Source organism: Podarcis cretensis (genome assembly GCF_951804945.1).
Source record: "Podarcis cretensis genome assembly, chromosome: 16".
In the NCBI taxonomy this organism is placed as follows: Eukaryota; Metazoa; Chordata; class Lepidosauria; order Squamata; family Lacertidae; genus Podarcis; species Podarcis cretensis.
This window is the reverse complement of record NC_137186.1, coordinates 1180344-1203994: the sequence shown is the minus strand read 5'-3', so window position 1 is coordinate 1203994 and position 23651 is coordinate 1180344. Positions and strand designations below refer to the sequence as shown.

General features: G+C 40.5%; 2 protein-coding genes across 2 annotated transcripts in view; one reads left to right on the top strand and one right to left on the bottom strand.

The window, feature by feature from the left end:
* The window catches only part of LOC307205220 (vomeronasal type-2 receptor 26-like), a gene marked incomplete at both ends in the record, with an annotated part of 126709 nt that extends 103488 nt beyond the window's left edge, over window positions 1-23221 (bottom strand). Inside the window, 2 exons of the mRNA XM_079957416.1 lie at window positions 22161-22287; window positions 23142-23221. Coding sequence (XP_079813542.1) covers window positions 22161-22287; window positions 23142-23221 — 207 coding nt within the window. The remainder of the gene's footprint in view (window positions 1-22160; window positions 22288-23141) is intronic.
* LOC307205187 (vomeronasal type-2 receptor 26-like) lies at window positions 735-18450 on the top strand (the record flags this gene model as incomplete). Its single annotated transcript, XM_079957376.1, has 7 exons — window positions 735-1379; window positions 2990-3093; window positions 4436-4727; window positions 8639-9520; window positions 9837-10064; window positions 17041-17167; window positions 17549-18450. The coding sequence occupies 7 exons, from the start codon at window positions 735-737 to the stop codon at window positions 18448-18450; spliced, it is 3180 nt and encodes a 1059-aa protein (XP_079813502.1).
* Window positions 23222-23651: the final 430 nt, after the last annotated feature.

Genomic DNA, 23651 nt, shown 5'->3' with positions numbered 1-23651 from the left:
GGCAAAATAATGCCCATAACAGCAATCCCAATCTTGCGGTTAAGAACCACAAAAAAGCAGTGCCCATGGCACCCAATTCACTGAGGGGGTTCAGGAGGAAACCTTGGCAGATCCTATCAAAGGCTACAACAAGATCAAGGAAAGGAGGCCAAGAGAGAACACAATTAAGAGGAAGACAGTATAAATGAAAAACATTTGCTGTCCAACTCATTGTAAGTACAGTGGTACTTCTAGTTATGAACTTAATTGGTTCCGGAGGTCCATTCTTGACCTGAAACTGTTCTTAACTAGAGGTGTGCTTTCGCTAATGGGGCCTCTTGCTGCCGCTGCACCACCGGTGCACAATTTCCGTTCTCATCCTGGGGCAAAGTTCTCAACTCAAGGTAACTCTTCCAGGTTAGCGGAGTTTCTAATCTGAAACATTTGTAACCTGAGGCGTTTGTAACTCGAGGTACCACTGTATCCAATATCAAATGAGATTTATAGACCACTGTCACCACTGCATTTATTAAAGTTTAATTTAGTTTGGGGAAGGTAGTGATCTGATGATGATGGGGCCTCAGAGGGAGGGGAGGGTAATAAACAAACAAGGAAGGAAGCAAATATTAATGGAGTAACAGAAGTGACATTTATTTTGGTGAAGGATCTGGGTGGGAAATAAGGGGTGGAATATTGAAAGTACTCATTAACTGGATGGGTGTATCTTAACCAGCTTTTCATTTCCCCCCTCAGATATGGATGCTTGTATCAAATGCCCCGAAGACCAGTATCCCAGCAAGGACCACAGTCAATGCATTCCCAAAGTTCTAAGCTTCCTCTCTTACACAGAAAACTTAGGGATTATCCTGGCTACTTTGGCCATTTCTTTCTCTTTCATCACAATTCTAGTGCTGGGAAGTTTTATGAAGCACAGGGACACACCCATAGTCAAGGCCAATAACCGGACCCTGACTTACATCCTCCTCATTTCCCTTCTTCTTTGCTTCCTCTCCGCTTTGCTCTTCATTGGACAGCCAGGAGAAGGGATCTGCCTTCTGCGCCAAATGGTCTTTGGCATCGTCTTCTCTGTGGCTCTTTCTTGTGTCTTGGCAAAGACCGTAACGGTGGTTCTGGCATTCAAGGCAACCAAACCAGGATCTGGGATGAGGAAATGGGTGGGGAAAAGACTGGCAAATTCAATTGTCCTCGTCTGCACCTTCATTCAAGCTGGCATTTGTATCCTGTGGTTAAGTACTTCCCCTCCATTCCCAGATTTGGACATGCACTCATTGAATGGGGAAATCATCTTGGAATGTAATGAGGGTTCAGCGACCATGTTTTACTGTGTCTTGGGCTACATGGGCTCCCTAGCCGTAATCAGCTTTGTTGTGGCTTTTCCGGCAAGGAAATTACCTGATAGTTTCAATGAGGCCAAATTTATTACTTTCAGCATGTTGGTGTTTTGCAGTGTTTGGTTGTCCTTTGTTCCAACCTACCTGAGCACCAAAGGAAAATACATGGTGGCCATGGAGATCTTCTCCATCTTGGCCTCCAGTGCTGGATTACTGGGTTGCATCTTTTCTCCTAAATGCTACATAATTTTATTCAGGCCTGATCTGAACAGTAGAGAGCAAATAATGGCCAGAAAAGGTGAGAGGATGTAAGTTTATCTGTTTATTAAACTCACTTAAAAATTCACTGGAAAGTCCACATCATGAGATTTTTAGTATTAGTGCTTTAATAGAGACAGATCATTGCTCAAATGTAGCCTTCTTGTGAGTACAGTTTTACTGGACAAACATTATCACAGGTCAATGCCCTGTTTTGATTTGGCTTACATATATTAACATTACCCCTTTGCCAACCAGGAAAATAAAACTTGACTTTGGCTATCAATAAATTGAGGATTATGAAAACATAGTAGTGCTGGTATCTATTTTGACCAGTGAAACTGGGATTTGTAGTTCATATTCAAGAACTGTTGTCAGGATCTTGGTCTCCATGTTGAGTTGTCTTCTCTACTTGGGCATGAGACTATTTAACAGGGAGCAGCAAATGAGGAAAAAGAAAAGAGGATAACCACAATAAAACAATAGTTGAAAAATTCAGAAAAGATATCCTAAGAGTTTTGTATTGAATGATGCCACTTCAGAGGCCAAAAACACGCTTGGGAAATTATAATCATTCCTATCATTGTCCAAATTACTGTTTTCCGTCTTGTGACACAACTGACATCCAGAGCCTGTAAGAAAAATTAAAAATAAGCATATTGAAAAACCTATATAATTCCTGTGTTGTTCATAACTGGATCTAGGGATATGTAAGGTATTTTCATTCTTCTGCATAACCAGTTTTCCACTGATTTTTAACAAATGAAGTATGCTGTGAGTATCCTGGTTCCTGCTTGCCCTGTTTATTTTCTGCTTCCCAGATTCTTACTGTGGAAAACTGAACATCATTGAGCAGCATAGAATAGCACACATGCCTTGTAATTTGCATACCCGTCTTTTGGGGAAACCTTCTGATAATTCACAAGTTTGCATTTGGATTCCTTTGCTCACCACAGCAAAATTACTGACGCTTGCCCTGCAGAAACACATATTAAGTTGTTTAGAAATAAATTTTAAAAATTCACTCATCTTTGAAGGATAAAGGGTGGAGATAAAGAAAATACGCTGTTTAGAGAAATTAACGATGGACAAGGTGGTGAAATGAAATAAAGGAGCAAGATACTGGTACCCAGATTCCCTAAATAGCCATGCTGCAAATCTGTGTAGCAGCAACACCATCTACCATTCAAGGAAGGCTGTAGAAAAGCTGAAAAACAGCCACATTGAATTCTGCAACTGGAATCATGGGAATAAAGTTTTGGAAGGGGAGTTTCATCAACAGCATCTTGCTTGTGGTGATGTTGCTGCTCGTTCTACCGTGTCATACAGTATGCAATGCACATTCTATTAATTGCAGCATATATGATGATCCCCTCCCTATTCCTCATGAATTTTACCAGCCAGGAGGCATTGTCATTGGTGAGATTGTTTCTCAAGTCTTTTTCCTCTCTAATACGCTCTCTTTCATGGAACAGCCTGCCCAGATCATGATTGACGCACCTATGTAAGGCATCAATATTTTTCATACAATTTGAAATATGTATAAATTATAATTATTCAGAACATATCCTTAAGGAATGATGTGCTTTATTGAGCTTTTGATGTAAAAAAAGTGACGTTTGGTTTGTTAATATGTGTGTGATACCTTCTACAATATCTTGTTTGGCATAAACCGCTAGTGTGTTTCCTCCAGAAATCTTACAGAAATGAATGGATCATGTGCATTTCTGTATCTCAGCTGGAGCAGGATCCTCTCATACAATCTATTTGCTTCTGAGGTGGTTATCTGGCAAGGAGCATTTATCTTCTTTCTGTTTGTCATTTGTTCATACTACATTTTAAATTTATTTCCAAACTGCTAGAAGTCATATTCCTTTTTAAATGAGTGACAAAATGAGGAAACCTTAAAACCAGTGCTATTTTTCTAGAAAAAGAGGTGCCAGAACTCATCATAAGCGCCTTATTTTCTTATAATGGCAATGGCGCCCACCTGAGAGGTGCCAGAACTGAGTTCCAATGAGTTCTGGATGAAAAAAGCCCTGCTTAAAACTATTTCATTTCTGCTCTCACGATACTTTGTTGTCTTTCATCCTTGATCTCAATCTCAGCCTGTCCCTTGCCATTTCAGACTTCAGGTATTTCTGACATTTGGTTTCATATTGTTATATTTTAGAGAAATGAACATGTTTCTTATTCCTGTTTTAACACATCTAATTTGCAATGCTTACTCTCTCACATCATACAGGGAGAAACATAGGGCTATTGATGCAATACTTAACAGACCTTAGAGGGACAAAGCAAACCTAACTCTCTTATGGAAGTATCGTTAGATAGGCCATTATTTACAAAAGAAACTTGTTCCTATTTCTTGTTCATACTTTTTTATTTAGAATCATAGAATTGTAAAGTTGGAGGGGACCACGAGGGTCATCTAGACCAGCCCCTGCCATGCAGGAGTCTCATGCTTGACCTACTAAGTTATCCAGCAGATATTCACAATTAAAATTTAAAAGTGTGCATATTAAATATGGTACTGCCCTTTGCCCACTTTTTCTTAAAGAAAGGTGATTTATGAATTGACTCCGGTACAATACAATATCTGGAAAAAGGATTTCATTGTCCTTTTCACTTGTAATATTTTATTAAGCATTAAAAAGTCCTGGAACTGTATGAGCATTTAGATCATTAATTGACTGGAGAAATATTTGTTTCATAGGTCTTATTTTTGTACTTTGGTATATAATCTTGTGCAGTTATAAACTACAGTTTAATCTTAGAAACCTGTAAAGATGTGATGATGAAGTGAACAAGTTGTTGTTGTTGTTGTAGCTGTGGTTTTCTTGCAGATCAGTGCCAAAGAACTACCAGCATGTTCTGGCCTTAGCATTTGCTGTCAAAGAAATCAATGAGAATCCCAACATCTTATCCAATATCTCTCTGGGGTTTCGTATCCTCAATAGCTACTACACTGCAAGGATGACCTACAAGGCCACCCTCAGCCTGCTCTCCACAGAACATAGGTTTGTCCCCAACTTCAAATGTGACAGCCAAAACAATCTGATAGCTTTCATTGGGGGATGTATCTCTGAAGTCTCTGCCAACATGGCCATCATTTCAGCAATCCACAAGACTCCACAGGTAAGTCGTGTGCATGAGGACATGGAGGTTTCACAAGTATGACGCACCGTCTTGGTTTCAGGAAACTCTCTGACAGTGTTCGCCATGATTTTTAGTAACTGAATGAGAGAAATATGGGCTAGATGATTATACAATCTGATGGATAGAGAACTTGTTGGACAACTGAACACATGGAGTGTCCATCAATAGATTCTCATCAGAGTTTGGGGATATTTCAAGTGGGATACTTCAGGACTTTGTTTTGAAGGTGTTTCTCAAAAAAAATTATTGATTGCTAAGACATAAGGGTGGAGAGAATCCTTATCAATTTGGAGATGACAAAAGCCTGTGGGGGATAGATAACACTTCAGAAGATAGGAAAAGAACTCATGATGTCTACTTACTCTCACAACATATTTTGTTGTTGTTTAGTCGTTTAGTCGTGTCCGACTCTTCGTGACCCCATGGACCAGAGAACGCCAGGCACTCCTGTCCTCCACTGCCCCCCGCAGCTTGGTCAGACTCATGCTGGTAACCTCGAAAACACTATCCAACCATCTCGTCCTCTGTCGCCCCCTTCTCCTTGTGCCCTCCAGTGTGGTGTAGTGGTTAAGAGCGGTAGTCTTGTAATCTGGGGAACCGGGTTCGCGTCTCCACTCCTCCACATGCAGCTGCTGGGTGACCTTGGGCCAGTCACACTTCTTTGAAGTCTCTCAGCCCCACTCACCTCACAGAGTGTTTGTTGTGGGGGAGGAAGGGAAAGGAGAATGTTAGCCGCTTTGAGACTCCTGAAGGGGAGTGAAAGGCGGGATATCAAATCCAAACTCTTCTTCTTCTTCTTCTTCTTTCCCAACATCAGGGTCTTCTCCAGGGAGTCTTCTCTTCTCATGAGGTGGCCAAAGTATTGGAGCCTCAGCTTCACAATCTGTCCTTCCAGTGAGCACTCAGGGCTGATTTCCTTCAGAATGGAGAGGTTTGATCTTCTTGCAGTCCATGGGACTCTCAAGAGTCTCCTCCAGCACCATAATTCAAAAGCATCAATTCTTCGGCGATCAGCCTTCTTTATGGTCCAGCTCTCACTTCCATACATCACTACTGGGAAAACCATAGCTTTAACTATACGGACCTTTGTTGGCAAGGTGATGTCTCTACTTCTCAAGATGCTGTCTAGGCCTGTCATTGCCCTTCTCCCAAGAAGCAGGCGTCTTTTAATTTCGTGGCTGCTGTCACCATCTGCAGTGATCATGGAGCCCAAGAAAGTAAAATCTCTCACTGCCTCCATTTCTTCCCCTTCTATTTGCCAGGAGGTGATGGGACCAGTAGCCATGATCTTCGTTTTTTTGATGTTGAGCTTCAGACCATATTTTGCACTCTCCTCTTTCACCCTCATTAAAAGGTTCTTTAATTCCTCCTCACTTTCTGCCATCAAGGTTGTGTCATCTGCATATCTGAGGTTGTTGATATTTCTTCCGGCAATCTTAATTCCGGCTTGGGATTCATCCAGCCCAGCCTTTTGCATGATGAATTCTGCATATAAGTTAAATAAGCAGGGAGACAAAATGCAGCCTTGTCGTACTCCTTTCCCAATTTTGAACCAGTCAGTTGTTCCATATCCAGTTCTAACTGTAGCTTCTTGTCCCACATAGAGATTTCTCAGGAGACAGATGAGGTGATCAGGCACTCCCATTTCTTTAAGAACTTGCCATAGTTTGCCATGGTCGACACAGTCAAAGGCTTTTGCATAGTCAATGAAGCAGAAGTAAATGTCTTTCTGGAACTCTCTAGCTTTCTCCATAATCCAGCGCATGTTTGCAATTTGGTCTCTGGTTCCTCTGCCTCTTCTAAATCCAGCTTGCACTTCTGGGAGTTCTCGGTCCACATACTGCTTGAGCCTTCCTTGTAGAATCTTAAGCATAACCTTGCTAGCGTGAGAAATTAGTGCAATTGTGCGATAGTTGGAGCATTCTTTGGCACTGCCCTTCTTTGGGATTGGGATGTAGACTGATCTTCTCCAATCTTCTGGCCACTGCTGAGTTTTCCAAACTTGCTGGCATATTGAGTGTAGCACCTTAACAGCATCATCTTTTAAAATTTTAAATAGTTCAGCTGGAATACCATCACTTCCACTGGCCTTGTTATTTGCAGTGCTTTCTAAGGCCCATTTGACTTCACTCTCCAGGATGTCTGGCTCAAGGTCAGCAACCACACTACCTGGGGTATATGAGACATCCGTTTCTTTCTGGTATAATTCCTCTGTGTATTCTTGCCACCTCTTCTTGATGTCTTCTGCTTCTGTTAGGTCCTTTCCACTTTTGTCCTTTATTATGGAAATCTTTGTACGAAATTTTCCTTTCATATCTCCAATTTTCTTGAACAGATCTCTGGTTCTTCCCATTCTATTGCTTTCCTCTATTTCTTTGCATTGCTTGTTTAAGAAGGTCTTCTTGTCTCTCCTTGCTATTCTTTGGAAATCTGCATTCAATTTCCTGTATGTTTCACGATCTCCCTTGCATTTTGCTTGCCTTCTCTCCCCCGCTATTTGTAAGGCCTCATTGGACAGCCACTTTGCTTTCTTGCATTTCCTTTTCATTGGGATGGTTTTCGTTGCTGCCTCCTGTATAATGTTGCGAGCCTCCACCCATAGTTCTTCAGGCACTCTGTCCGCCAAATCTAAATCCTTAAACCTGTTCCTCACTTCCACTGTGTATTCATAAGGGATTTGACTTAGATTGTATCTTACCGGCCCAGTGGTTTTTCCTACTTTCTTCAGTTTAAGCTTGAATTTTGCTATAAGAAGCTGATGATCTGAGCCACAGTCAGCTCCAGGTCTTGTTTTTGCTGACTGTATAGAGCTTCTCCATCTTTGGCTGCAGAGAATATAATCAATCTGATTTCGATGCTGCCCATCTGGTGATGTCCATGTGTAGAGTCGTCTCTTGTGTTGTTGGAAAAGCGTGTTTGTGATGACCAGCTTGTTCTCTTGACAGAACTCTATTAGCCTTTGCCCTGCTTCGTTTTGATCTCCAAGGCCAAACTTGCCAGTTGTTCCTTTTATTTCTTGACTCCCTACTTTAGCATTCCAATCCCCTATAATGAGAAGAACATCCTTCTTTGGTGTCACTTCTATAAGGTGTTGTAAGTCTTCATAGAATTGGTCAATTTCAGTTTCTTCAGCACCAGTAGTTGGTGCATAAACTTGGATTACTGTGATGTTAAAAGGTCTGCCTTGGATTCGTATCGAGATCATTCTATCATTTTTGAGATTGCATCCCAGTACAGCTTTTGCCACTCTTTTGTTGACTATGAGGGCCACTCCATTTCTTTTACGGGTTTCTTGCCCACAGTAGTAGATATGATGGTCATCCGAACTGAATTCACCCATTCCTGTCCATTTTAGTTCACTGATGCCCAGGATGTCAATATTTATTCTTGCCATCTCATTTTTGACCACCTCCAACTTACCCATATTTTAAGTAACAACATATTTTAAGTAACTCCAATTCTCTCAGCAAGAGATAAGCCACACCAGGGAAACCGTCACTGAGTCCCAAAGCTTTCAAGCTGGACAAGAACCCTACAGGAATCTCCCAGTTGCATCTGTCTGCAATGTCCCCAAACACACAACTCAGATATTACTTCTACAGGTTCTGGAAACAGGGAGTGGAAGTGATTGATTAGTGTAGCTGCGTCTCTGATGGCACAGTGTAGGGAGCTCAGACAAACAGCCCAGTGGGGCATTTTTGTGGCAGCAGCCTTCCTGAACTGCTGCCTGAGACAAGTGGCTCAATGTGGCTGACGACCAGAGATAGTCAGGTTCTCATGCAGGATCACCTCATCTGAATTTTCACAGGTCATTGAATGAGATGACCTACAGGACTATTTTCTAATAATTAAATCTGTGATGTAAATGCTTGTAACCCACTGAAAAATGCTTATTAATTTTATTTCAGCTGACTTATGGATCATTTCTGCCACTAAAAGGTGTCAAAAAGTTCTTCCCATTTTTGTATCAGATGGTCCCAAATGAAGCCCACCAATACACAGGGATTGTGCGATTACTTCAGCATTTTAAGTGGACATGGATTGGGCTTTGGGCTGTGGAAGATGACAGAGGGGACAGGTTTTTAAAGACAATGGTCCCGATCCTTTCCCCTAATGGCATCTGTTATGCCTATATAGTAAGAATACCAAAATGGAATTATGTGGATGAGATGATAGACTTTGCTTTACAGCATTTAGGAACCTATGCAATGGTCTTTGAGGATAACCCAACTGTGTTCATTGTTTATGGAGAACCTCCATCCTTTCAGGTTCTGAGAATGTTGATATTTGTATCACCCTTATTCTCTTTTCCAACTCTGGGCAAAGTGTGGATTATTACATCCCACTGGGATTTTGCATCACACTCTATACAGAAGAATTGGGAGGTACAAGCATTTCACGGTTCCATATCCATCACAGTCCACTCAAATCAGCCATCAGGATTCCAAAGCTTCGTTCAGAAGCTGAGCCCTTTCTGGGCAGAACGAGATGGCTTTATCCAGGAGTTCTGGAAACAGGCATTCAGCTGTTTATTAAAAATGTCTGAAGAGTCAGAGGAGGGAAATGAAAATGAAATGATCTGCACTGGGGAGGAGAAGCTGGAGAGCCTTCCTGGAATTCTGTTTGAAATGGACATGACTGGCCACAGCTACAATGTCTACAATGCTGTCTATGCTGTGGCACATGCTTTGAACACCATCTACAAATCCATCTCCAAACATAGAGGATTGGAAGAAAGGGTCAGACTATTTCACAGTGTGCAATCATGGCAGGTAATTAGAAAGCAATACTTTAAACTTAGAGAGTTCTAGAATTGTAGAGATGGAAGGGGTCCTCAGGGTCATCCTGCAGGGTGTTGGACTAGATAACCCTCGGGGTCCCTTCCAACGCTACAAACATATGATTGATTGATTGACTGATTGACTGACTGATTGATTGATTGATTGATTGACTGACTGACTGATTGATTGATATTCACAAGTGGCCACCTACATAAACCAAATGTCAGCTATAAGGACAACTTTGGGAAGTTCACTAAAGTAATCTTAGCACTATGTTGTCTCGTTATTCATTTCTCTTTCAATCAAGGTTCATCATTATCTGAGGAGCATCATATTCAATAATAGTGCTGCTGAGAATGTGCACTTTGATGAAAATGGAGAATTGGTTGCGGGTTTTGATATTACAAACTGGCTGATGTTCCCCAATGGTTCAGTAGTTAGAGTAACGTTTGGAAGATTAGAACCTCGGGCTCTTCCAGGCAAAGAGTTTACCATTCATGATGACCAGATTGTGTGGCATCCACATTTTAATCAGGTGAGACGTGCCAGAAAGAAAAGTTTTGGCCACTTTAACTTTCTGTTTGCTTTTTAGCTGCTAGATTATTCAGGACTTCCAGAGGCGGCGCCATCGGTAATGGCGGATTCCCTCTGAATCAGAGGGAGAAGCCCCGCAGAAACCGGGTCCCCCGCTGCAGCGAAGCGGGGGACCCTCAAAAAAACCACAGACGGGAGAAGCCTGTGGCCGTGGGACTCGGCGGGCATGTTTTTGCGGCCCCCCCCCCGAACTGTCAAAGAGGCTCTGTAAAGGGCTTCGGAGCGGGACGGGGGAGTGCTGTGCTGAGAGTCGATCGCTACTTCTGCGGAGCGAAGCTGCACAGCAGTTACTGGAGAGTGCCGACCTTTTTCCTGTGAAACTTTGAGTTGAAACATCTACCCGTGAGTAAGAATTGGGAAGAGATTGGAAAAGATCAAAGAATTGATATTCTGATTTGACTTTGAACTTAAATTTGGCACTTTGATCGGGACTTTGAACTTGAATTCGGATCTGAAATCGGTAAGACATAAACAGGAAGTCCGTCTTTCCGGTCTTGTAAATAGTAAGAAAACAAAGATTAAAGAAACTTTGAACTGCGAAATTGACTTTTAAAAGAGCTAAATTTCACTGTTGGACAGAAACCCCCCCCCCCAAGTTGTGGAGGGGAGGGGGAAAAAACAAAACCCACCACTCAATCCTTGATGTCAGACTGCTTTGAACAATATAAAAGTCATAGTAAGTGCACCGTGTTATAGACATTGTATCTTTTATTATTGATCTCTGCAAGAGAATGGCTATTTTTTAAGGGAACTCTTGAACTCCAGAATTTGCAACTGTTTTTTATTATTGAAACAAATAGGGAAGTCAATGAAGTTACGTTTTAACAATAATCTTTGATGAAACATTTTGCTACTCTGCTCCCCTAGAGGAACTTTGAGTTACAGCTGGGGATTTTCCACTGCAGCTGTTACTCTTTATTGTCAAGACAAGCCTGAAAATTCAGTGAATGACCTTGGTTCTCAGAGGTATTGTAATGGATCAAGACAAACCACAAGATAAGTCTCAGGAAAAATCTATGAGAGCTAAAACTAGACAACAGCAGCAGCTGCAGCAACAGCAACAGCAGCTGCATCGAAGACCATCAGTATCAGGCCTTGCTGCCCCATTAGCTCTAGAAAGGGAAGAAGCAAAAGGAGCAGGATCGGATCCCGCAACATTAGATAAAATACTGGCAGCCCTACAAAATCTGACAGTTAAAATTGATTTAAATACTACAACTGTTAATGATCTGGGGGAGAAAGTAAATTCTAACACTCAGGCCATTGATAGGTTACTGCAGGAATCGAAAGAGATGAAACGGATAGCAGAGGAAGCGAAGGAGAGGGTATTGGCGATAGAAGAAAGGATACCACCAATTAATAAACAGCTGGATGATTACAGGGCACAATTCTCTTTGATTGAACTCAAGGACAAACAGGCAAATTTGAGAGTCAGGGCGGTCCTAGAAGTCGAAGAAGGAGACTTAATCAAACTTCTTACACTGGAATTTGAGGACTTTTGGGGCCTGGACCCAGCAAAACAGGAATTCAAAATAGTGAGTGCTTTTCGACTGGGAAGAGTTAAAAAGAAAAATAGAGCAAGAGACTGCTTGATTGCTTTGAGATCAAAAGAAGATAGAGATAGAATATTGAGTCTTCATTACCAGAAAGCACTCAAGATACAAGGTGTGAGAATTGAAATTTTTAAAGACATCCCAAAATACCTGCTCGACCTCAGGGCCAATTACGGAGACTTGGTAGGCCTGCTAAGGAAAAATAGTATTTTATTCAGGTGGGAATTTCCTCAGGGCCTCTCTTTCACATTTAGAGGGGGGGGAATTAAGATAAGATCAGAGGAAGATAAAGTGAGATTCCTGAGAGACTACGGTGAAGAACTACAAAAAGAGCCGGAAACAAAAGAGCCGGGAATACCAGGATTGGGACCACCTGACTCAGGAAGACACCCCCTGGGATTGGACAAAGCAGAGAAAGAGACACTGCCGTCGGAACAAGAGCAACTTCAAGGAGCAGTTGGAGGAATAGCAAAATAACTACAACATGTCTCTGCAGGTATTAACTTGGAACATTACGGGTATGAACTCCCCGGACAAGAGGGAAAAAATCTTTCACATGTTGAAAAAGGAACAATTGGACCTGATTTGTCTACGAGAAACTCACGTAACAAGACTCCACAGGAAAGTACTGATAAATAAAAGGTTAGGCCAAGAATTTATTTCATCGGACAAAGTTAAAAAAAGAGGAGTTGTGATTTATGCAAAAGAAAAATTATCACCAAAATTTCTTTTCAAAGATGAACATGGACGTTTTGTGGCAATTGAAATACAATTTCAAGGAGAGAAACTACTGATAGTTGGACTTTATGCACCAAATGAGGGGAAATCGGAATTTTACAAGAAACTGCATGAGACGTTGTTGGATTTTATGGACTGTAATATTATTTTGATGGGAGATATGAACGGTGTAGTGTCTACAAATATGGATAAATCTGAAAGACAGATAGTCACAAAAGATGGAAGACTACCGAAGACTTTCTTTGAAATGACAGACAATATGGATTTAATTGACACTTGGAGAACTAAGAACCCCCTAGGTAGAGAGGGAACTTTCTTCTCTGAAGCCAAAATGACTTGGACAAGAATTGACCAAATCTGAATTACCAGAGGAATGGCGCCTAAGATCCGAAAAGTGGAAATCTGCCCTAAAACTTGCTCCGACCATAATCCCGTGAAAATGGAAATGAAATTAATACTGACTGGTTCCTTTAGATGGAGGATGAATGACACCCTGTTTAGAGATCCAGAAATCATCAAGAAGGCCCAAAAAATTATGAAAGACTATTTTGAAATAAATTTGAAGACTACAGTGGAAAAAAGAGTAATCTGGGACGCAAGTAAAGCCGTAATGAGAGGTTTTTTGATTCAACAAAATGCCATAAAAAGGAGAGTCCAGGAGGAGAAAAAAGAGAAGATCTTGGAGAAAATTAGAGAAGGAGAGAAGAGACTCAGGATTAAACCAAAGTCACAGGAGATTTTGAGAGAAATTAAACTACATCAAGTACAATATATGAAAATGGTAAACCAAGATATAGAATGGAAGATTAAACAGATGAGACAAAAAACTTTTGAATCGGCTAATAAATGTGGAAAGTTGCTAGCCTGGCAGTTGAAGAAAAGACAAAAATTAAACACAGTTACAAATCTTGAAGTGGATGGCAAGAATATACAAAATCCACAGGAAATTAAAAACTGTTTCCAGAGATACTTCAAACAACTGTATGCACAAGGGCCACAGAATGAGACTAAAATTGATCTATTTTTGGAAATTAATGGATTACAAAAAATTTCTCAAGAGAATAAATTATTATTGAACTATAGAATTTCCGAACAAGAGGTGGAAGGTGCCATTCAGAATATGCAACTAGGCAAGTCTCCAGGACCGGATGGGGTAACCTCCAAATACTACAGAGCTATGAAAGACTACTTAATTCAACCTTTAAAAGAGGTTTGCAATGAAATTATGGAGGGGGGGGAGCGCCGGAGTCGTGGAAAGAAGCTTACATCACGCTTATACCGAAAAATGAGTCTAAAAAGACACAACTTAAGAACTACTGCCCCATATCCCTGCTCAATGTGGATTATAAAATTTTTGCTGATATTTTGGCTAAAAGATTGAAAAAAGTATTAGCTGAAATGATACACAAAGATCAAGCCGGCTTTCTCCCTGGCAGACATTTGTCAAACAACATGAGGAATATAATTGATATCCTGGAAAAGTTACAAGTTAATATTAATTCAAAAGCTGTTTTGATATTCATAGACGCAGAGAAAGCCTTTGATAATATTTCTTGGAGTTTTATGAAGAAGAACCTTCAGGGGATGGGGGTTGGAGAAAAATTTGAAAATGGTATAGGTGCAATTTATTCAGAACAAAAGGCAAAATTAATAGTTAATAACATAGTTACAGAAGAGGTTAAAATTGAAAAAGGGACACGACAGGGCTGCCCAATTTCCCCACTGCTTTTTATTTCGGTCCTGGAGGTCCTGCTGAATATGATCAGAAGGGAACAACAGATTCAGGGTATTCAGGTCGGTGACAAACAATATAAACTTGAAGCTTTTGCAGATGACCTAGTTTTGACATTACAGGAGCCAGTTTCTAGCACTAAAAGGGCCTTGGAACTAATCCAGGATTTTGGTCAGGTGGCTGGCTTTAAACTGAATAAGTTAAAAACTAAGGTATTGGAGAAAAATTTAACACCAATAGAGAAAGAAAAGTTTCAGAAGGAGACAGATTTACTATTGGTAAAGAAAGTAAAATACCTGGGGGTGAACATGACTTCTAAAAATGTTAATTTATTTAAAGATAATTATGAGAAGTGTTGGTTAGAAGTGAAAAAAGATCTTGAAATTTGGTCAAATTTAAAGCTTTCCTTACTTGGACGAATTGCTGTCATCAAGATGAATGTACTGCCGAGAATGTTGTTTTTGTTCCAATCATTGCAAATCATAGACAAGATGGACTGTTTCAAGAAATGGCAAAGAGACATCTCTAGATTTGTCTGGCAGGGCAAAAAGCCCAGAATTAAATTTAAGATACTTACGGATGTGAAAGATAGAGGGGGATTTGCCCTGCCGGACCTCAAATTATATTATGAAGCAGCAGCTTTTTGCTGGTTGAAGGAATGGCTACTTCTTGAGGACACGGACATTCTTGATTTGGAAGGGTATGATAATGCATTTGGGTGGCATGCGTATTTGTGGTATGGTAAGGTTAAAGCACACAAGGCATTCAAAAACCATATTGTCAGAAAAGCATTATTTAATGTCTGGATTAAATATAAAGATGTATTGGAGAATAAAACCCCAAGGTGGCTATCGCCAATGGAGGCAAAGGCCATGAAAAAACTTAATATGGAGACTAATTGGCCAAAGTATTGGGAAATTTTGGAGCAGGAGGGTGATAAAGTGAAATTGCAGAGTTATGAGAAACTCAAGGAAAAGGTGCGAGATTGGTTACACTATTTTCAAGTAAGAGAGGCCTACAACTTAGATAAAAAGATTGGCTTCCAGGTGGAAAAATCAAAACTAGAAACAGAGTTGTTAGAACCCAATGCTAAGATATTATCAAGAATGTATAACTTGCTGTTGAAATGGAATACTGTGGATGAAACGGTAAAATCTGCTATGATCAAATGGGCGCAAGATGTTGGACATAACATTATGTTTGCTGACTGGGAACAGTTAGCAAACTGGAATCAAATTTACGGCATGTAATGCCTTAAGAGAGAATATTATGAAAATGATGTACAGGTGGTACATGACCCCAGTCAAGCTTGCTAAAATTTACCATTTGCCTGATAATAAATGTTGGAAATGTAAAGAAACTGAAGGTACATTCTTTCACCTTTGGTGGACGTGCCCAAGGAATAAGGCTTTCTGGGAAATGATTTATAATGAAATGAAAAAGGTATTTAAATATACCTTCTTGAAGAAACCAGAGGCCTTTCTCCTGGGCATGGTCGGCCAATTGGTGCCAAAGGATAGAACTTTCTTTTTGTATGCTACAGCAGCAGCAAGAATTCTCATCGCAAAGCACTGGAAGACACAAGATCTACCCACCTTGGAAGAATGGCAGATGCAAGTAATGGACTATATGGAAATGGCAGAAATGACCGGCAGAATACGAGATCAAGGAGAAGAGCAGGTGGAAGAGGATTGGAAGAAGTTTTAAAATTACCTACAAAAACATTGTAAAATTTTTGAATGTTGAGGACATTGAAATGAAACGAAGGGGTCTAGTGAATAAGATAAATAAGAGTATGAAAGAAGGGATAGATATTGGATGAAAATCAGAACAAATACAATATGTGAAGGAATGTTTAAAGGATAAAATTAATAAGAATGAACTTGCTAAATTAATTTTAAAGTGGAATACAAGAAAGGAAGGCGGGTGGAAGTCAGGAAAATAAGGTTATGAAGGATATGAATTTGAAAAGAGCTCTTTTTTATTTCTTTTTATGTTAATTTTTTTTTAAGTTTTTTTAGGTCTGTAACTTTTTTTCTATCTTCTGTTGTTTTGGTTCTTTTTTGATCACATGTTTTTGTTGTTTAAATGTCGATGTTTGCTGCTGTTTTGATGTTTGTTGTCTTTTCTTTTTCTGTAAAATTGAATAAAATATCAATAAAAAAAATTAGCTGCTAGATTAGCAATTTTTTTTTATATACGTTACTAAGTATAATTGTTTAATTTACACTGAAATGGAGAATGCCTGGGTGTATTGCAGAAAGAGTTTAACTGGAAGATTGCACTGAAGCTAAAGAAAAGCAAGAAGAGCTCTCTGAGCTCCTTGATGGCTTGATAATTAAATGTGATTGTTTTCTGGCACCTCTGATGAGATATTTAACTTTAGATCACATGGGAGGGAATCGAATTGCAAATTTGCCATCTTGGAAGGCTGGTGGCTTGAGTCTTTGTTCCCAGGCTCTGTGTGAGTAAAGGTGTGTAAAACAGTCTCCTGGAGGGACAGCAAATAGCTGTGGTCCATTTGGAATTTTCTTTTATTGGTTATTGGTTATAATATTCTGAGCCTGTGTGGATACGCACCAGATATGGAATTATTTGGATGTTTCTTTTTGTTCTGTTCTGAATAAAGTTCTGAATAAATTTTATTAGATCATTTTGTAGAAAGTTCTGCATGTAAAGTTTTAAATAATATATAATGGGTCTGGAAAATGTTTCTTTCGAAAAGGTTTTATGCATCCAATCGCTTCAAGCTGCACAATATAATATCTGCAATACACATTACACAGTTCTTTTACGAATTGGGCCAACTGGTTCATCTTCCCAACTTCATTCTCTTTGTAGAGCTGAATGAATGAAGAGCACTAATCCAAGTCACTTTATATTATTCTGTGCAGGTGCTGCCCCTTTCTGTGTGCAATGACCACTGCTATCCTGGCTACAGCAGGAAAAAGAAGGAGGGAGAGAAATTTTGCTGTTATGACTGTGCTCTGTGTCCAGAAGGAATGATATCTGGCCAGAAGGGTAGGAGACAATTGTGCATTGTGATATCAGTCATCTGCTGTAACATATCGTATTTGCTTTGAGAATGCACATCCCTTGAACATACAACCCAAAGACAAGAACACTCTTCCTTGTGTTATTTCCAGGAGCCGGTATTCAGATGCATACTGCCTCATTGATACCTGTATTCTGTATTAATTTGTCCAATCCTCTTTTAAAGCCATCCAAGTTGCTGACCAGGTGCTCTTGGGGGAAACTGATTTTCTACATTGATTTCAATCAGGGTTTATATCAAAAATATCAAAAGCCATAATCAACAGCAAACTCTTGCACTAAAATAGATTATTAGAATTATGCAGCTCAACCTATAGAAATATTTGAACGCCTCTTTGTTGTTTTCAGATATGGATGCCTGTGTCAAATGTCCAGAAGACCGATATCCAAACAAGGACCAAACTAGATGCATTGCTAAGGTTCAAAGTTACCTCTCTTACAAGGAAGATTTAGGGATCATCTTAGCTACCTTGACTATTGCTTTCTCATTGATCACAGTTTTAGTCCTTGGGATTTTTATCAAGCACAGGGAGACTCCAGTCGTTAAAGCCAACAACCGGACACTCACCTACATCCTCCTCATCTCCCTCCTCCTTTGCTTCCTCAGCGCCTTACTCTTTATTGGAAAGCCTGGGAAAGTGATCTGCCTCCTCCGACAAACAGCGTTTGGTGCCATATTCTCTGTGGCTCTTTCCAGCATTTTAGCAAAAACCATCATGGTGGTGATGGCATTTATGGCAACCAAGCCAGGTTCTACAATAAGAAAATGGGTGGGGAGAAGATTGACAAATTCCATCATCCTTTCTTGTTCCTTTCTTCAACTTGACATATGTACTCTTTGGTTAAGTACTTTCCCTCCATTCCCAGACACAGACATGCACTCAGTGAATGAGGAGATTATACTGGAATGTAATGAAGGTTCCACTACCATGTTTTATTTGCTCTTGGGCTATATGGGTTTCCTAGCCATTATCAGCCTCGTGGTGGCTTTCCTTGCCAGGAAATTACCTGACAGTTTCAATGAAGCCAAATTTATCACTTTCAGCATGTTGGTGTTTTGTAGTGTTTGGTTATCCTTTGTTCCAACCTACCTGAGCACCAAAGGGAAATACATGGTGGCTGTGGAGATCTTCTCCATCTTGGCGTCTGGTGCTGGCTTACTGGCCTGCATCTTTTCCCCTAAGTGCTACATCATTCTTCTGCGACCTGAGCTGAACAACAGGGGGCAATTAGTAAGGAAAATAAAATGAAGGCATATGTCCACCTCTTCATTCTGAAGGTGTCATGTCTATCACACTGTGGCCTGCTGGGTTGCATTTTCACCTCTAAATGCTGCATCATTGTGCCGGGGCCCAGTTGAATAACTGAGAATAAATATATCCTAGAGAAAATAAACTATATGAATAAACACTGCCATGAAATTTATTGTGTCTGTTTCTTCATTCTGCATATATATAGGGCTTTTGTTCAGCCGGAACTCACCGAAACTGAGTTCCAGCATCTCTTTGGTGAGTTCCAGCACCTCTGTAGCATTGAAGTGCCATTCACAAGCACGACACTCAGGGCTGCGGGATGGAGGAGGAGGGTAGCATGGCGGTCAGGGCTGTGTGGTGGAGGCAGTGGGCAGCACAGCAATTGGGGCGGCAGGGGGAGGTGGAAGGCAATCAGGTGAAGAAGATAAGTTCTCCTCAAATAGAGCTCAACAACTGGGGTTGGTTGATCCTCCTAAAAAAAGTCAACAAGTTCCAGCACCTTTTTTTCTAGAAACAATGCCCTGCATATATGTATATTATATATACAGTGGGGGGGGGGATATTTGATCCCCTGCTAAATTTGCCCATTTGCCCCCTGACAAAGAAATGACCAGTCCATAATTTTAATGGTAGGTTTATTGTAGCTGTGAGAGACAGAATGACAACAGGAAAAGCATTTCTTTTATGCTGTCAGAGAAGAGCAGGTGCGTTTGAGCTCTTTCTGTGAATGCTGAACAGATTCCATTCTGCAAAAGCATTTCCTCCATGGTCTGTAGGAATCGGTCTCCACCTTCATTATCTATAGCATAGAGCCCAACCCATTTCCACTTGAAGTGCAGAAGTAACTGAATAATTCCTCGGTATTGCAGGGCTTCACTGGGTACCATGCGGTAAAAGGAAGGGGACTTGACTTGATTCTTCACTGCTGGCTCAAATGAGCCACATGAAATCTTTAAAAAATAAGAGTTGGAAGAGGAGCTAATTATTTCCCCAGATTTCAAATTAGTGGGAGTCTATACAGGCAGTGGAATTCTATACAGCAGTGGAACAAACTTCCACAAGAGGTGGTGGGCTCTCCTTCCTTGGAGGGTTTTAAGCAGAGGTTCCTCTCATTCTGAGCTAACTTCTTTTAAAGAGAATATTCCTGTTTTTGTTGGGGCATCAGCTTATAGACACAATGAGCCATCCTCTTTGAAATCATTTACAAGTGGTTTGACTACAATCTGCTTTCCAGTAGACTTCAAAGGAATGAGTGTATGCGGAGGAAAGGCAGAGAGAAGGGGTGTTCTTCTGGCTTTGGGGTTCTAGGGTTCTTGACATGGTGCTGCTGTAATTCCCCAAGGTGAACAGCCCCTCTCCTTCTATCACACCTCAAACAATTCTCCTCTCTACGAACGAAACACAAATTATTTTAAACCTACAAACCTCTCATGCACATCATTGGATAGTAATGAATGCAAATTTCAGTTCATTCTTCTTCTTCCCATCACACCATTCTAGCTTTACACTTCATCACATTACTGCTAGAAAGAGTAGAAAAGTGAATTATGGGGGAGGTGAGAGGAAAGCCTCTGAGCTCCAGTACTCAGATCCTACCTGTGGAATCTTGAAAAGACCCAAGATATCTGCCATGCAGGAAGAGGTATCAGAACTAAGTCCTCCAATTACTCCTATTACATTTTTCTGGGTGCCACATTTGTAGTTAGGGACAAACTGGTGTGATTTAAAGAGCAGATCCAAAGTGGTGCGGTAAGTCCTCCTTGAATCAGTGTAGCTGTCGTAGATGTGGAACCCGAGGGTGACATTGGGCAAGATCCTGGGATTCTCATTGATCTCATCAACAGCAAACACCAGGGCAAGGATGTGCTGGTAGAACTTGGTCACCATGCTGCAGATAAAGGGACTTGCTGTTTCATGGTGGAATCAAGGCTTGTGCTTCAAAAGATTGTCTCATGGTCTTATAGCCAAAACAACCTATATCTCCCCCCCCCCCCCAAGGAGCTCAAAATCCCTTCTCCAGTTAATCCCTACAACAGCCCAGGGATGTAGGTTAGGCACGATTTGAACCTGGAAACGGACTGCTAGTATGATTTGACGTTTTGGGGAAAGTTCATTGACTGTGACAGGTAGTTAAATAAGAGAAATACATTGTTTCCATTGTCTCCTTCTGCGTTTAAAAAGGAGTAAAAGTAGCTGAAAATTGAAACTAATTTTACTGCTTGAACTGTGCTTAAAAGGATTGATACAAACAGAAATTGTTTCCGTATAGAGGGAGCCTTTGAAATTGTTATAAGAGTTGGGCTGGTGGAATCCCCAGCTGCAAGAGAAAACCATGAGATTGACCTTGGATCGCTTGAGAATGTCGACAGAAGAAGCTTTAGTGATTGCACTATGCAAGATAAGTCAGTCATTAGAACAGCTCCATAAGAAGACGGACGTGATGAATATTAAAATTGATATTTTGGAACAAAAAGTGACTAATTTGGGACAAAAAGTGAACATCTACACACAAACTATTCAGGAACCAATACAGGAATCTACTCTGACATGCCAAATGGTGGAGGAAGCGAGGGAGAAAGTTGTGGTTGTTGAACCTAAAGTATTACACGTGGAGAGGGAGAGAGCCCCAGCCTTACAGAGGCAATTTGATGACTACAAGTTGTTGCCCTCTATGATTGAATTCAGAGAAAGTCAGATTGGAACCCTGCTTGGACTGGAGAAGGAAAGTTGGATAGATTATCTCACGCAGGGATTTATTGACCTTTGGGATCTGGACCTGGGTCAGAAGGAAATGGGAGTTGTGGAGACCTTCAGATTTGGAGGGATTTTGAAACACATTCTGAAATATCTTTTGGATTTTAGTTTTAACCATGGAGATGTGGATGACATGTCGAGAAGGAAAAAAAATATTGCTAGGTTGGAGCTCCCCCGAGACCTACTTTTCAGCATCAAAGAAAGGAAATTAAGAACAAGATCAGCAGAAGACAAAGTAAAGTGCATGTATAAATACGAAGAAGACTTGCAGAAGGGACCTGGAAAAGAGTTAAGAGCCTTGGACAGAAGATCACCAGGTTGATGGACTATATGGAATTGACGGAAATGACTGGCAGAATCCGAGACCAGGGAGAAGAGACGGTGGAAGAAGATTGGAAAAAGTTTAAAGTTTATTTATAGAAATATGGTAAAATTAATGAGTGCTAGAAAAATGTTGGAATGAAATTATATGGCTTTAGTAGAAGTCTTATAAGGAGTTAACCATAAATAAGTATTATAGTATTAATGGAAAATAAGGTTAAAATAAGTTAAGATATTAATATGACAGAAAATAGTGAAAGATGGAAAGGAATTGCTGAAACAATTAATAGAAGTGGAATACAAAAAGGGAGGTGAGAGGAAGTCAATGAAACAAGGGAATGAAAGATAAGGCATTGAAATGGTATGATGTATGTTTTTTTTAAACTGTTTTTGTTCTGTTTTGTTTAGTTTAATGCGTTAATGTTGTGTGGTGTATTGTTTATATATTGTATTGTATTGTTTTTTCTTTCTTCTGTTTTTTCTTCTTTTTTCTTCTTTTCTTTTTCTTCTTGTTTGTAAGGTTTAAAAGCAATAAATATTATTTTTTAAAAAATAATAAATTTCATGTACTGGATCATTCTTGACAATTCTTATAACTAGTATACACCCAAAATAAATAAACCATCTCCCACCCTTCTGGTCTGAAATCTTCCCTTCTGGACACGGGATGCAATCATAGCAGCAAGGGAGCTTCCCTTCCTTCTTGGTCCGACTGTAGCCCAATTGGCAATTCTCATTGCACAGAGAAAGGGGTTGTGCCTGTCCAAAAAGGAAAGAAGATGGCAATTTCTGACTTAAACATGCCATACCTGTTCCTCAGATGGGGCCAAATTTACCCCCCTGTTTCTCACACTGGCAGGAAGTCTGAAGTGCCAATCAGATCAGGATGACCATTCACATTACAAGGAGCTGCTGCCCTTGGTTCTTCTGTTGTTCGCTTCACAGCAATTGCCCTCCCACTGTCTGATACTGAATGTCCCCCGCTGAACACTGAGCAGGCCACAAACACCCTGGACCCACTTTTATGGGGCCTTTGAGAACTTTGGCTCACACCTCACCCTTAGGTTCTGGGGTGCTTCTGCTCTTCATTTATTTACTTTTACTGATTGATTTTATATTGAATAAATAAATAAGTTGCCAATGTTTCCTGGTTCTGTGTGTCTTCCTTTCTTCTCACAATAATATGTTTCAGATTTTAGGTAATGAAATTTGCTTCATCGCTTCCTAACCATGTTAGTTTTTTAGCTGTGGCTCCTTTGAACATTATCTGAGAATCTCAGAGGCCCAAACAAGGTATTGTTATGTTATGCTACAGCAATGTTTGGCGTAACAATGAAGAACAGTGATGAGGTTCTTCTGTACTTTGTTTCATTTTTTAAATTCAGTTATTAATAAGCCCACCTATCCAACTTTTTTCTATTTCACATTTTGCCATTATAAGCTTTCCACTGCCTGTGCTGTTTTCATTTTAATGTTGGTTCCCCGTCTTCTTCAGGAGGTGAGTTAAATCACATATAGTTGCATCTTGGAATAGCTGTTTCAGAGTCTAAATAGTGGACCCCCTTTTTTTAGCATTGAGGAAATGTCTGGAGACACTCTGAAATGGACCTTACTGGTTGAACCTGATGGGCCACATGATGGTATCATCATGAATGGAGAGTCTCTTGCTTGGTGGAGCCTGAGGGTTCATCATTCCGACCTTAACTCTGAAAAAGGAGTCATTTGGGAATGTGATCCAGTTGATGATATCCAACTCAGTTACCAAATCCCCCTTCTGGCTAAATGAAACCTCTTCCCCGGCACTATTGTTAAATGAGACACCTCTCAGAAAGTGGTGGAGCTAAATTAGTGAAGAGAAGAGGGAAGTAAATTAGAGAAGAGAAGAGGAAAGAAATCCACAAGGGTATTAGAAAGATACAGATGTATAACAGGATGATATTATTTCCCTCCATTTGTTGGTGTCTGTCTGTCTGTCTCGAGAACAATGGAGTGTGGCTCCAGGGGTGAGGTCAACCCGCTGTGTTAGCAGACTGAAGTGACCTCCGCGGAGTGCAAGCCTGGACAGTCCTGGGCTGCCCAGAGGACAAGGCTCCCCTCTCGGTCTTGCTGGTGTGGTCGAAAGG